The sequence below is a fragment of the Octopus bimaculoides genome, chromosome 18 (genome assembly GCF_046866305.1).
Source record: "Octopus bimaculoides isolate indiv1 chromosome 18, ASM4686630v1, whole genome shotgun sequence".
Taxonomy (NCBI): domain Eukaryota; kingdom Metazoa; phylum Mollusca; class Cephalopoda; order Octopoda; family Octopodidae; genus Octopus; species Octopus bimaculoides.
Genome location: NC_142945.1, coordinates 6,398,888 through 6,415,782, shown reverse-complemented (window position 1 = coordinate 6,415,782; position 16,895 = coordinate 6,398,888). Strand labels below are relative to the sequence as shown.

Here is a 16,895-nt window from a genome sequence, read left to right as displayed (position 1 = left end):
CATGTATTTTTCCCGAACTAATGGTAAACAGTTAGCTTACCTAACTTAGAATTAAAATATATATGATTCCACCCTATAAGCTACAATTAATCAACTTGAAGATAACTTTACTTGTTCAATTCTGTCATTGTATTTGATTCTAACATTATTAACTGCTTAAGTAGTCTATAGCAAACACCATTTATTGTTGGTCGTAAGATAAGATATTCTAATACATTGTCGGAAAAATAGGTCATTGGATGTATAGTGCGTTTAATAACGCCTTTATATTCACAGAACGTAATAAAGATGTACATCAAACTTTCGTTTGAAGTAAATAAATCTCCGATTAGGACCATCTTTGAATTATGAGACACTGGAAACAGCTGGACAATAAATGGTAATTCATTCTAAGGTTATTTGTATGAGCTACAGTTTATTCACCCGAGTATAGTGAAATTGTAAGCTATTTATACAAGTCTCTATCATTGTATATTACTTCTTTTGTCCATTTTCATTGTTCGTATATTATTTTTGAATATTTTTTGTTTGTAGTTTTTTTTTTGCTGCTACTACTACTTTCTTGTCTCTTCCTTTCTTGTGCTTTCCTTTTTCTAGTCGCTAGGGGGAAAAAATCTTTTCTCAGACACAGACACAGATCGGAATAAAGAGTTCAATCTTGAAAAATTAGAAAATATATTTTTTGTAATTGGATATAGATACATCTATAACAATGGCTGAAAGTACATTGTTGTTCTTCGTGAAACTTGTTTACTTGAAAGTATTCATTTCAATGATAAATTGCTATTTTAACATATTTAGCAGATAATATCTAGTGAAAATAAGATTGCATTTAGCTCTCAAATTAATAACATATATTGTATTTTCTTCCTTTTATATATACACTTCCATCACACTATTCTTTTCTCTCGTTAAGAATTGAATTTCTTCTAAACACAATTCTTTTAGAATTTCTTTTCTGATCTGTCCGCTTTCTTTTTTCAACTTGCTCAAATCATTATTTTGTTATTTCTTTATATGATTAAATGAAAAAAAATACTGTTACATATTTTTCATTGTAAACTTAAACTTTGTTTTTCTTTTTCAAAGTAAATTCTATATAAATTCTGTTTTTCGTTTTGCTTGCAATTCGCCAAACGCCTTGATATTAATCATCGAATCTTAACAGGTGAACACCTAATAGCAAATGATAAAGATCTTATCCTAACTAATCTCGTAAGTGTTTGCATCACCGGTTTACACAATTCTATTCACACATTCAGCTGATGATTTCCTCGGAGGAAGTATGAACATCTATTTTTGCTCGTCTTGAAATGTGAGTTATTGTTTCAAACAATAATAAGTCTAGTTTCTTCAGGTGTATACAACCTACATTGGTATTTAACATGTATTAAGAGTAAAATCGAGCAGACTGCGATTTTAAGAGATGTTAAGACTGACATTATGATATTAAGATAGCTATAACATTGAGACCACAAAATTTAGTCTTATACATTTAGTCTTATAAAGTTAAGAGGATAACGTTGAGATTGTAACATTTTTCCCATGATATTAAGGCTATTACACTAAGATTGTGCTACTAATTCTTTGACATTTAAACTGTCATTAAAAGCGTGACAGTAAGACTGTAATAACTATAAATAAGATTCTTAGGCTGTCCATCTCTCTCCATCTGTCCCTCTCCAGAAGGTAATAATGCAGGCCTTATTAGATTTATCAGCCTTGGTCGCATTCCGTATCCTTCAGATGCTCTAAACATTACACTAAACGCCCCTGTCAGAAATTAACGTTAATTTTAATGTTAAATACAAACTTTTTGAACGCGAGAACATTTTATAAACAGACACAGGCGTGGCTGTGTGGTTGTCAAGCGTTGCACCACCAACGCTTGACAACCGATGTTGGTGTGTTTACTTCACCGTAACTTCACTGCAGTTCGGCAAAAGAGTCCTGAGGTCGATTTATATATATATATATATATATATAAATAAATAATAAGGGTGAAAAATTGAAAATTAATTTGATTAATATCAATTTAAAGCCAGTGGCCTAGCAAATTGAAAAATCTGAAGATTCAGAAAAATTATATTACATGCGTATAAGAAGGGATGACCACTAAGTGGACATCCATGTTGCTAGAAGTAGACCACCTATGGGCTGACCACTAAGAAAATGTTTTCTTAGTGGTCAGACCATAGGTGGTCTACTTCTAGCAACATGGATGTCCACTTAGTGGTCATTCCTCTTATATGTATATAGACACACACACATGTAACATAGAAGAGACTTACGTCTGAAATATCTTTCATCACTAGTGTTCTGCATTGCGAATGACCTTTGGTTCAACAACACCATTAAAACTATCACCTAAATAAATGATAAATCTTACTAATTAAATGAAAACAAATAGCAAGAAGATTGAACTGTAGCCTGGCTCAATTTTCCAAATCAGCCGTTTTCTAAATGTCAGGAAGAAAAAATGGCGATTCATGTGTCACGTGTTGGCACAATGTCATTGTTTATTATAATATTTCGTGCTGATGTCGGGTTTATCTAAGAAAAATCTCAGCTCAAGTGTTACTGTCGTGTTGATGTCGATTTAGAGTGTTGTGAGTAACGTAAGCAATTACCTGCACACCAATTTCAATTACGTCTGTAGAACAGGATCAGAGAAAGAAAGAGAAAGAAAGAGTGAGAGAGAGAGAGAGAGAGAGAGACAGACAGAGACGAATATAGAGTGAGAGAGACAGAGACAGAGACAAATAGAGAGTGAGAGGGAGTGAGAGAAAGTGAGTGAGTGTGTGACTGACAGAATGAGTGAATGAGTGAGTGAGTGAGTGATAGAGGCACTCTAAAGGAGAGAAGCAGTGAGAAGGGACAGATACGGACGTTTAAGTAGGCATTGAAAGCTAACTGGAAAATTCACTTTTAGTAGTAGTAGTAGTAGTAGTAGTAGTAGTAGTAGTAGTAGTAGTAGTAGTAGTAGTATAATGTCATTTAAAACCCGAGCAACGCCGGGTGTATCTGTTTGTTAAAAATAAGAACCATAGCAGCAACAACAGTAACAGCGGCGAACAACAATAGCAATAATAATGACGATGATGATGATGATGATGATGACGACGACGACGACGACGACGACGACGACGACGACGACGACGACGATGGCGACGGCGACGACGACGGCGACGACGACGGCGACGACGACGACGGCGACGACGACGACGGCGACGACGACGGCGACGACGACGGCGACGACGACGGCGACGACGACGGCGACGACGACGGCGACGACGACGGCGACGACGACGGCGACGACGACGGCGACGACGACGGCGACGACGACGGCGACGACGACGGCGACGATGATGATGATGATGATGATGATAATTATGAAAGATTTATCGACTTTGAATGAGAAGCTAAGAAGAGAAGAGTGGAGAGAGAGAGAGAGAGAGAGAGAGAGAGAGAGAGAGAGAGAGAGTGAGAGAGAGAGAGAGAAAGAGAGAGAAGAATTTGGCAAAGAAAAAGCATGATTGATAAAGGAAGACAATAAGAACTTTGAATAATAATAATAATAATAATAATAAAATAATAATAATAATAATAATAATAATAATAATAATAATAATAATAATAATAATAATAATAATAAAAATAATGATAATAAAAATAATAATATGATTCTTTTTTTGTCTTTCATCAGAAACTATCTCTGCGTTAAAATGTAGCAGAAACATATCGAAATACGTTAACTGAAATGAAATGTCTGCAAAAAGTGCGTAATAGAAAAAAAATGTTATCGATTAATATCTGAAAATATCAATTTAACAAACTTGGAATTCTATTTTACCGCGTGAAAAAGAAATGAGTCTATGTCAACTGAATGAATATGTGTTGCGTTTCACCGTGTTTTGCAAACTATTTTTTGATATTTTCCCCCGTTTTTTTTTATCAACTGGGATTTCCTATTCTCTAGAAAACTTGACCTGGACACATTCCGTTTCATTTCTGTAGGCGAAGGTATGGAGCTGAACCCGGAACCATGTGTTTGGGAGAGCAAGCTTCCTACCACGCTGCGTTCATATCACCTAATCCATTACAGTTCTACTTGCAGAATGGAAGCAGTAACTATTAAACAATCATTATTTCAAACAACTTGCAATACTTCGACATTTAAAATGCATTTTATTAAGACGTTTTATTATCAAACACATGCTGTGTCCTTTCGGGCAATGAATACAAAGGCGATAAACATTACGTCATGATATTTGGCAAGATTAAAAATTCGAGTTTGAAGTTCAGGAATATGGAAGAAGGCGCCCAGAATATACATATCTAATATATTTTTATGGTCTTTGATAGTCCTGCGTAGCATCATTTCATTCTTTCTAAATATCATCCGCATCAAGAGAAACCGAGATTATAAATCAAACATTTTATGAGGAGAGACATTTCTCGGAGAAAATAATTACATTTTTTTTTCTTTTCTTTATAACAACTCTTCATGCATATGACTTAGCTGGTATTTATATTTTCTTTCTTCTCATATTAATCTTAATATTATATATATTTCATATGTCCTTCTACTTTTTGCGACCTAATATATTATATTATATATTACTTATCTTCAAACCGACGAGCAAAAGATGGAGAATACTGACAGAATTCATTAAAATATTAATAGAAAAAAATATAACAAAATTAAGAAATCATTATTGCCATCATCATCATGGTAGTCGTCGTCGTCGTCGTCGACGTCGTCGTCGTCACCATCATCATCATCATCTGAACTGGCAGAATCGTTAGCGAAAAGTTTAGCGGCATTTCAACAGTCTTTACGTTCTGAGTTCAAATGCGGCTGAGATCGACGTTGCCTCTCGCGCTTTCGAAGTCGATAAAATAAATACCAGCTGAGTAATGGGGTCGATGTGTAAAAATTTGAGATCATCATCCTTATTATCTGCGAAAATTGTAAGAGTGGGCGGTACCTCTCTAGGTGCAGCCCTGTGAGTCGGTGAAGGGAAATTTGGGAGGGTGCTTGCACTTCGCTTTCAAGGAGATCTTGGACATTGGGATTCCTCGATTATCCTTAAAGGCCATATTACATCAGGAGGACTACAATCTCCTTTCTTTTTTAACCTTTGTATACTGTGTATATTTTCCTTCCTTTTATTGTATATCGTGTATATTTACTCATTTTTCTTTTTGTTATTTATTTATCCATTCATTTTATCATTTCATTTATAATTAAACCCCCATATTTTGTACCTGTCTTTGTATTTTCCTCTCATCCTTCACCTTGCTGGCAAATAAATGAAGTCGTCATTATTATTATTATTATTATTATTATTATTATTATTATTATTATTATTACTATTATTATTATTATTATTATTATTATTATTATTATTATTATTATTATTATTATTATTATTACTAGAGACCATTTTAATGCTATACGTTATTTTGATTTCATTTCATCTTTGAAGTTTTTTTTTAGTTTCTTTGCTTCTTGCTATTGCTGTTGTAGATGTTTCTATCATTAGCGTTAATGTTACGAGACATCAGTATAAATTACTAAGGATTCGAGGCGGCTTTGATTACTTCTAATTTATTATGCCTTGTCTTTGCTCAAGAGACATCTTGCAGACATATGTACATCTGTATGTGTGTGTGTGTGTGTGAAAGAGAGTAAAATCATAAGAATATATATGTATTTATCATATTTACATATTTGTTTATTCATTTCTTTACGCATTCATTCATAATACATTAGTACCTCGGTTTTCGAACAACTCGAATCGCGAATAAATCGTGCCTTATCTCCTGTCTTTCTCATTTTCATTTAATGCAGTAGTGCCTCGGTTTACGAGCGCCTCTGATCACGAATAAATCGTACTTTATCTATCTATATATATATACATATACATATATATATATATATATGTAGAGAGAGAGAGCAGGATTTATTCGCGATCAGAATTGTTCGAAAACCGATGTACTACCACATTATATGGAATTATTCCAGCCACTACTACGTATTTTTCAATAGAAATCAATAAGAAAATCATTCATCACGACGGCCACGATGGCTAGCAATTTAGGTGAAGGTTCTAAGTCGATCACATCGACCCCAGTGCGTAACTGGTACTTATTTCATTGACCCTGAAATGATGAAAGGCAAAGTCGACCTCGACGGAATTTGAACTCAGAACTTAAAGATTCGCTATTGTTGTATATTAAGAATTAATTAAGTGTTCAATAATATATTTACCCTAGAAACTGCAATATTACTGACTGAAGAATTTTATAACTCTTTTTTTACCTACCTCAGAAATAAATAGTTTCGAATTGTAAATTGACACGAAATAGGTTTATAACAGTATTAACTCTCTTACTGACTGAAAGCTTTCTGAAATGTGTCACTGTTTTGTTTTAACTTTTTCCTGTCAAATTCCAATCTCCCTGTCTCAATCTTTTTCCTTTTAATTAAACTGTCTATTGTTGTAATTGAGAATGAAGTATTTACGGCCATTTTTTCTTGGTGACGTGTGAGGAAAATATAAACTTTCACAAACCATATTTTCCATTTCATTGCATATATGAACTCCATGAGTAAATTAAATGTATTCAATGTATTTTGGTTTCTCTCTTTATATATATATATTACTTGAAAATCACCGCCCGTGTATTTATAAGGGAAATCGGTAAATTATGACGTCATAGTAGAAATGTATCGAAATTTTCAAACGAAATTTAGAGCAAATGAAATGTCTCAAGAATATTACTTCCCTTTGGTTTTCTGTGTTGAAATTTATGACTGATACGACGTCATAATAGAACATTTTTCAACTTCTATAATTTATGTTTCATGAAATCATTGAACTAGCGTGTGGCAGACAGACGGACGCGCGGACGGACAGAGAACTACGTTTTATATTAATATAGATAAAATTCGCTTGCTATGCTGTGCTGGGAAACATTTATAGAATTGATTTACTTCCTGCAAAAGGTTGCATGAATGGGTCTAATGACAACTAATCAACGAACTTTAACCAGTCCTCTAGTATAATATAAAACTTCGTTTAACTTTAATCCTTAGTTACTGTTACTTAATTTATCGACCCCGAAAGGATAAAAGGTGAAGTCGACCTCGACGGAATTCGAACTCAGAATGTAGCAACAGACGAAATACCGCTAAGCATTTCTACCAGCTCACCGCCTTATTTTTACCGTTACCTTATACTACGAGTTATAGTACCATGAATACGGTCTTTACTGCTAAAAAAACGCGAACGTTACAAAGTTGCACTCAACTTTGCCAGACATTTTCGGTTTTTTTTTAACATCTACTTCTGAAGTTGGTTGAGTGGAATTCTCTTTCAAATTAAAACTTCGGATATTTTAATTTATATTTTAGACGTGGATTTTATTTTGAAATTATTTTTCTCTTAGTTAAAAAAAAAACGTTGAATATTGGTAGAAATTGTAGGCATTTTATTTTTTTTTTATTTTTAGCAAATACTAGACACAGGTTAAAATTATAGATAATTTAATCGACTGTTTTTTCGTCTTCAGATTAAGCTAAGTTCTGAAAGTATATACTCATATACATACGCATTTGTGAACATATGTGCTAACTCACATGCTTGCATACACGAGTCGTGTAATTATGTCCATTATATATATAAATATACACATACATACATACATACATACATATATAATACATACATACTCACAAACACACACGTACACACACACATATGCACACATACATACATATACACACAGACACACACACACACACACAATTGTATGATGTAGGTACTGAAACAATTTATGTACTGAATTCGCCCGAACATGGTATGTGGAATCAATAAAAAAAAATCTCATGCCTCCGATAATAGCAGCACTGTGGTTGATTGGCTAAAGAGTTCACGTTGCGGTTGCGAGTTCTCGGGTTCGATCCTACTGAGTGACAACCTTAGCAAATCAACTTCTATAAAGTCAGATCAATCCATACTTTATGTGTGGAATTGATCAGACAGAAGCAGTATAGAAGAACTTATAGTGGATTTCAGTTCCAATTTAAAAGGTGCCACCTTGTTGCAAGCTATATCACGCTGATTCTGCTTGAAAATTGTAATTGAAAGAAGTCCGTCGTATATATGCTTGTGTATGTGTCTTTGTGCCTGATTTTGTTCTCCACTACCGATTGTCAACCGTTGTTGGTGTGTTTATGAGCCTGTAATGTAGCGGTTCAGCAAAAGAGCCCGATAGAATAAGTATGAGACAACAAAAAAAAATTAAACATTGCTGTCAATTCATTGGACTAGAAATTTCTGAAAGCGGCGCCCCACCATGGTCGCAGTCTATTGACTGAAAGAATTAAACGATAAAGGTTATATACATACGTACACACACACGTACACACGCACGTACATAAGAAACGGTAAGAATGGTTGCTCTATAATTATGTTTGTGTGTTTATGGCAACTTATATAGAAAAATAATTTTGCATTGAACTGAATAATTACTGAATACTTTTATTAGAGTACAAGGAAAAGAGATACTAGCTTCAAAGTTTCGGCTTGCCCGTCGTCATCTTAACAATTTCCCTCGTGTTATATACTTGTATGCTTTTGTTCACACGTATTTTTATTTTATTTTTTTTTTCTTCTCTTTCTTCAGGTTCGACAAACTCTCCGCATGAAGTTGAAATGCTGTCAAAACTCAAACAGCCGAACCACGGCCACGCGCTGTTCGAGAATCTCGTCACTGAGTTTACAAAAACAGGCGATGACCATCAACCTAGCTGTGCAGCAGGAGCTACTGTACGACCAAAAACTCAACGGGACAAAGGAGATGTTTTCCATGTCAGACGATTTCAGCGCGGATAAGCAATTAACGCCGGAAGAAGAAGAAACACGCAATTTCATGGATACTGGTGTTTAGTTTTTCAACGAGGGAAAACGGGACAGAGAAAGAAAATAGAAATGTCTGTCGTGTTGGTTTGTGTCGTTGTTGTTAACGCTGTAATGGCTATGAGTTGTGGTTGTGGTTGTGGGAGTGATTTAAAGAGGAAGAGGGTGAGAAAAAGGAAGAAGAAAATGGTGATGGAAAAAAGAAACGAAGTAAAAAGGAAACAAGATAACGGTGAAGAGAAAATTTTGATATGTGAGAAACATTTTAAAGACAAAAACGCTAAAGTTTGTTTTTTAGATTATAAAAAAGATCAACAACAGAAAAAAAGAAACAGTAACAAAAAAAAAACCCTAAAATAACAACGTGGTCCTGTAGATCTGAGACTAGATTAATTCGGAACAATAAAATGAGACAAATTTGAATAATAATAATAATAATAATAATAATAATAATAATGATAAAAATGATGATGTTGAGGATGATGATGACATAATGTTGTTAAGATGGATTTATGAAAAAAGGGAATACTTGAAACAATTTAAAATTAAAATTTCATCAACAACAATAAAAAAAAAGGGAAATTAAATGTATTATACACAAATAACAAGACTTTGAGAGTAAACAATGATAAACTGGTTGGTTTATATTAAAATACCCGCAGAAGCTGAAGTGAAAGAAACCAAAACAAAACAAAACGAACAAAAAACAATACAAACAACGCAGAACAAGCGAATCCTGTTTATTTGGCTTATTGTGAAATAACGTGACAATATAATTTTGCATTGGCACACTTTTCGTTTTTGGTCTTTGGTTATATGTTTAATATATTATTCCGAGGCAGCCTATTGTTTGTAGGCCGAATCGGTATTGGTTGTTTGCGTATATCTAAATATGTAATATATAAATACGTATGTATCCATGTCTGTGTGTATATATATATATATATATATATATATATATATATATATATATATATATACGTATTAGGTATTTATATACACAAATATACAAATACAGACATGCACACACACACACATATATGTATGCATATATATATATATATATATATATATATATATATATACACAGATACACTCGCACACACACTCCCACACACGTACACATACATACAAGCACATCTGGAAGGCAGAACGAAGCAGGAGAGTTTGTTCATAAGAAAATATTTAGGTCATAAATATTTTTTGATATTTTATAAACAAACACTCTTGTGTTGTTTTTTTTGGTTTTTGTTTTTTTGCTTTCTCTGTGTATTCTGTAAAGTATCCAGCGTTAGCGTCCAACCAAATGAAAATCGTACTGAACACTGTGATATGACTCCACTTCACATTTTCCCTTTCGATGTGCAGGAATACACACGGAATTCTAAATAATGGTTCTTTTCTTTGAAGTTGGAACGCAAATCATTTTCTCTCTCTCTCTCTCTCTCTCTCTTTTTCTCTCTCTCTCACTTTCTGTCTGTCTGTCTGTTTGTCTGTGTCTCTCTCTCACTCTCTGTATATTGTAATTTCTACTGCATCATACTCAGCTGTGCTGGCTGACAGAAGAGATTAGGTACCACAGTATGAAGTCTTTTGACATGGTTTTTCATTCTTCCAACTGAAAGGCTCACCTTTTCACAGGTTGCGCACGTTCTGTTAGGAACAATAACCATATCACAATTTAAAAGGGGTCGATTCCTGTGAGTTTTCTAATGGTTGACTAGGCCCGCATGGCTCAAGCATTTTCTCCCACAAATCACACACATAAAAAGCAACACTTTCTTTTGTTATAAGTTCATTTCTTTCTCCCTTTCTTTCTTTCTTTCTTTCTTTCTCCCTCCCTCCGTTCTTTCTTTCTTTCACCCTCCCTCTCTTTCTTTCTTCCTCTCTTTCTTTCTTTCTTCTTTTCTTTCTTTCTTCGTTTCTTTCTTTCTTCATTTCTTCATTTTTTTCTCGCTTCCTGCCTTCATTTCTTCAATTCTTTCTTTCTTCCTTCCTTCATTTCTTCATCTCTTCCTTCCTTCCTTCCTTTCTTCCTTCATTTCTTTCTTTCTTCCTTCATTGTTTCCTTCTTTCCTTCCTTCCTTCCTTCCTTTCTTTCTTTCTTTTTTTCTGTTCGACTAAAAGCAGTAAGCTAAGAGCACTAGATTCATTGGAAGAAAGCAAGCGAATGTATACGAAAACAATGGACGAAAAAAAAAACCGAAGAAATGGTACACAATTACAAATACAAACAAGCGGACATTAACAACAGGTGTCTTTCGACTAAGGACGAATCAAATTAAGCTGGCGTGTGTGGAAGTAAAGCCTCACGGCAGAGACATAACAGGTGAAAGTCATAGGAAGGAATATAAGAGATGCTACACGGATGGTAGTCGAACCAAGACAGAGAGGTCACGCTTGGTGGAATAATGGTCACATGGAAGGAGAGGAGAGAGGTAGGGGCAGAGAGATTGAAGAATTAGGGAGGAATGAGAAAGAGAGAAAAATACTACTCACACACATATACATACATAGCTACATATATACGTATGTACGTATATAAATGCATTATGCTTTTATATATATATATATCTTACATGGTTAATAGTCATATATATATATGTGTGTGTGTGTGTGTGTGTTAAGGTAAGATCCAAGGGACAAGGTGTAGGAAGTTAGTAAGCCTCAAGCAGTCCGTTGGAGGTAAAAAAAAATTAATTTTCAGGAACGACAGTGGTCTTTTGACGTAGAAGGTTGTGAATTTTTGCCATATATAAATATGTGTGTGTGTGTGTGTGTGTATATATATGTATGTATGTATGTGTATGTATGTATGTATGTATATGTATGTATGAGCTAGGGCATATACAAATGTATACATATGTGGATAAATCGGCATAGAAACATAGAGCAACATATATTTACAAATATGTAACTTTATATATGTGTAAATATATATCTATGTACACACATACACACATACACACAGGCATATAAATGTGTGTATGTTACAGGGAATTTGTAGGTGTGAGTGAATTTGTGTATGTCCGTGTGCATGGGAGACCGGATTAAATGATTATGACACCTCTCTGAAGCAATTTCGCTTACGTAGTCTTTCAAGTGCGTAAACAAAACTCATTTATCTTTTACCGTTCTTTGAATGAGTTGGAAAGAATTTGCATGGCAACATCTGAATGGAACACTGTTGTATATTTAATCGTTTGAAAATTGTTACACACGGCATCACATAAGTTGCATCCTACAGTAGCTGACACCTTCCGATATTACCTATTATATATTTGTAACCTTTATAGCATTGAGGAATAGATAAGTATATTGACATCAAACTATGAACACTGGAAAATGATACGCAGATGTGAAATCTTAAGCAATAACAATATCCAAAAACTGATTGGTATCCGCATTGATGCCAATCTTCTTTAGAAAAATATATATCAAATGACTCGTTGAGGTTCCGAAACTTAATGTAAATGCTTCAAATGTTGAACTATGCACAGGAGAAACATTCCTTTTTAAACAACTATTAACTGAACCAAACTTGATTCTGTATATCTATATAATATGGCGACAATGCTTAAATGAAACCCAGTAAAGAAATACGTTTGGTTATGAGGATGTGAGCAAGCGAGAATGAGTGGCCAAATTAAGTATTATTTTTATCCCATACATTTTAGGTCATTTTTCTATAATTCGTCTTTTTTGTTTTATTTCTCTTTTTGCTGTTTGCTGTTTTTGCGTTCGTGATTTTTCCAAACAGCTTTACTCTACATGCCATTCTGAAATCTCAATGATAGTGCCACGTTATTGCTAGCTATCTAATATTTTCTTTTATCATTGACAATATTTCATCTTTCTGAATATGGCTAGAACATTTAGACCGTTACTATATATATACATATATAACTACATGTATACATACATATACACAAACACACACACATATATACTTATGTATGCATATATACACACACATATATAACTATATACAAGCATACTCGCATACACACACACATAAATATATATGTACATATATACATACGTACATGCACACACACACACACATACACACACACACATACACACATAAACACACACACACATATATATATATATATATACTGTATCTGGCCACTTAGAGTAAAGTACTGAAAGACAAGTTTGAAAGTGAGTAAACTGTTTAATCTATAATCGTTAGTCCGACAAAATATATCTTGTTTCACGTATTCCTTTTGGGAGGCTCAGACTATGGATTAAATATCATACATGTCGCATGACCAAATAGATATTAGTAACTTGAATCTAATTTCCTTTATGCTGATAGATAGATAGATAGATAGATAGATAGATAGATAGATAGATAGATATATAGATAGATAGATAGATAGATAGATAGATAGATAGATAGATAGATAGATAGATAATAGATAGATAGATAGATAGATAGATATAGATATATACATATATAAAATATATATATAGATATATAAATATATTATATCAATATATATATATATATATATATATATATATATATATATATATATATATATATATATATTGTAGTTTCAGCTCAGAGCTGTGGCCATGCTGGGGCAGACAGATAAGACAGAGGAAAGAGAGAGAAAAGGTCAATAGATTTATAGATAGATAGGCAGATATAGTAGTGTGTGTGTGTGTGTGTGTGTTTCAGTATATATAAGTTTGTCTCCATGTATGTATATGTGCGTGTATTACAAGTATTTAAGGTGTATGCATGTCTGTCCGTATTGTAAATGCGTGCCTGTGTGAGTATGTGACCGTCCGTAAGTAATTGTTACTAATACGCATGCGTTGTATCGTTGTGTATATGTTGCGTCTGTGTGCAGATGTGTCGGTATGTATGTGCAAGTGTATGCAACTTGGCAATAAACTTTTACAACCAACTTGACAACCAGACTGTTTCGCCGTTCGTTATGCAAGACATTCTAACTCTAAGACTTTTATGTTGAGTATTTCTTCCTTAAGCGTCAAACTTTAAAAATTTAATGATGGAGACGAAATAAAAATGGCTGATATATTTGGCAAAGTTAAAACGCTGTACATAAAGCAAAAAATAACTATGTAAGAGAATCTGAAGTATTTTGATATTTTTTGTTGTATCGAAAATTATTGCATCAAAAGAGTTCGAGAAAGCGAAAAAAAAGTCTAATGCAGTTCTTTCATCAATTGTAGTAATTTTATGTGCGTATGTATGTATGCATGCATGTATGTATGCATGCATGTATGTATGCATGCATGTATGCATGTATGTATGTATGTATGTGTGTATGTATGTATGTATGTATGTGTCTATGTATGCATGAATTTAGGGTTGCGTCTGTATATGCGTTTTTGTGGGCCCGCACATACAAGCGAAAATACGATAATGAATGCAAACTCTGTCGTTGTCTAACTTTGTTATATGTATATATATATATATATATACATATATATATATATATATATATATATATATATATATATATATATATATATATATATATATATATATATATATATATACAGGGTGCGGTGATTAAACTGTCGTCTAAATTACGTAAAAATCAAAATAACAAAGACTTCTCATTTTAACAGATATATTTACCAAAATTACATAAAAAATATCTTGAAATACTAAAGAGGAAATTTATTCAATAAAATCGCAATTTATTCAAAAAATCAGCACGGCCTCCACACGATTTCAGAATCTCCTGCAAGACTTGTGGACAGTCTCTGTTGGTGAATGCTTACCTTCAGTTTATTTTCGATGTTACAAGGTGTTTTTGTTGGTCTGCCACTCAACTGCACCCCCCACATAATAATCAAGGGGGTTGCAACCTGGGGAGTTAGGTGGCCAGATGTTAGGAATGATGTGGTCGCAGAAATTATCTGACAGCTATGACTAGGTTTTCTGCTTGTGTGGCATGGCGCAGAGTCCAGTTGCCAGACGTAGAGTCTTCCAACAGCCGCCCTCTTGACCCACGGCAGGACTACCTCCTCCAGGCACTTGATGTAGGCCTCCGTGTTGAGTCTTAGACCGTGTGGGAAAATAAATACAGGCATAGCGTCGTCATCACTACTAATCACTCCAAAGAATATGCTGTTGACTGGATGTTTGATTTTTATCACTTTCGGTACATCTCCTCATATATACTCTGAAATGTTCGTATCGGAGCATCCGGCGCGAGTGCAAAGTGGTACAATATGTCGTTTCCAAATTTCTGGCAGAATGAATTGTGTCATAGTGCTGTTTTTCTCATAGACGATGCCCAACTGACCCTACTATATTGTGTAGTCGACAAAACAATGCGCAAACGCGAAATTAATAATATACAATGGCAACAACTTACCCATGCCACCCTCTGTGTGTGTGTGTGTGTGTGTGTGTATATATATGTCCGATGAACGCGAAAGTGAAACTCCGAGTAACAGTTTTTTGTTATATTTCTTCTGCTTTTAAATAAAGCATATTACTCTACCGCTGGTATTTGAGTACTCTTTTTTCCACCTTGTTGCACATTTATGTGCTTACTCCGGTATATATACACATACAAAATGATATGTGTGCATGCATATGTGCATGCATATGTGCATGCATATGTGCATGCATATGTGCATGCATGCGTGCTTACCTGTGTGCAGGTATGTATATATATTTAGTCATTTGATGACACTACAAGCCTAGTCATGTTTCGTTCGACTTTCGAAATCATGAATTACTTAAACGGGTATCTGTTTATATAAATTAGGTCATCCCATAAATAATGCGAATTTTTTATACTTCTTTTATTTTTCAAAATTAAGAAAAAGCAAAGTTCGTTTTCAATCTAAAATATGCTCTCCTTCATTTTCTACAATGCTCTTCCATCTTATCTGGTAGACTTACAAGGCTCTTCCAAAATTCACTTGTCGGTCACGAAAAATACTCATCCAGTATTCTTCTGACCTCGTCTACAGAATTCATATTTTTTTCGTCCAAATGATTTTGAAGACTGCGGAATAAATGATAATCAGATGGGGCAATGTCCGGCGAATATGGTGGGTGGGGCATCATTTCCCATTCAACCTGCTCCAACCTTTGGAATGTCATCTTCGCTGTATGTGGCCGAGAATTATCTTGATGGAAGAACACCTTTTCTCTTGAAACTAAAGATGGTCATTTTTATTCCAGCGCTGACTTAAGCTTCTCAAGCTGCTCGCAGTAGATCTCCTTTGTTATTGTTTGGTTTGCGCTTGACGCTCGCAATGCTATGAAACCTGAGAACCGATAATATATATATACATATATACATATATGTGTGTGTGTGTGTGTGTGTGTGTGTGTGTGTGTGTGTGTGTGTGTGTGTGTGTGTGTGTGTGTATTGTGCGTGTGTGTGTTACATACATGTATATACATATGTATATATATACATATATATATATATATATATATATATATATATATATATATATATATATATATATATATATATATATACTATTATATATCTCTCTCTCTCTCTCTCTCTCTATATATATATATATATATATATATATATATATATATATATATATATACCATTATAAAGTACAGATACATAGTGGTAGTGGAGAGAAAGAGAAAAGCTGCAAAGAGAGGCAAAAAGAAAAGAAACGATAAAGAAAAATAATGCTACTATTTTCAATTACATGAACTATTTATCCAATGAAAACTATTTTGTCTTTTGTATGTATGTATATGGGTATAGGCTACTGAAGTATTGTTAATTTTACGTTCTTTACCGCTGGGAAAACCACGAGAACATAGATCTTCATGATAGTGAAAAACAGAAATGTATTATTCGGTTGGTTAAATGCGAAAATTGCAATGGCGTTTAAGACATATACAAAAAGTACAAAATTATTCTCTAGAAGAGATATTGGCAAAAATCTTTGAAAGGTTGTTGTGTTTATTGAAGAAAATAT

The 16,895-nt window shown here is 33.8% G+C and overlaps 1 protein-coding gene across 1 annotated transcript in view; it reads left to right on the top strand.

Moving 5' to 3' along the window:
• LOC106870026 (corticotropin-releasing hormone receptor 2) overlaps positions 1–9,726 on the top strand; it is a 226,827-nt gene extending 217,101 nt beyond the window's left edge. The window contains exon 12 of the mRNA XM_089365681.1: positions 8,698–9,726. Coding sequence (XP_089221807.1) covers positions 8,698–8,961 — 264 coding nt within the window. The 3' untranslated portion in view covers positions 8,962–9,726. The remainder of the gene's footprint in view (positions 1–8,697) is intronic.
• The last annotated feature ends 7,169 nt before the right edge of the window (positions 9,727–16,895 follow it).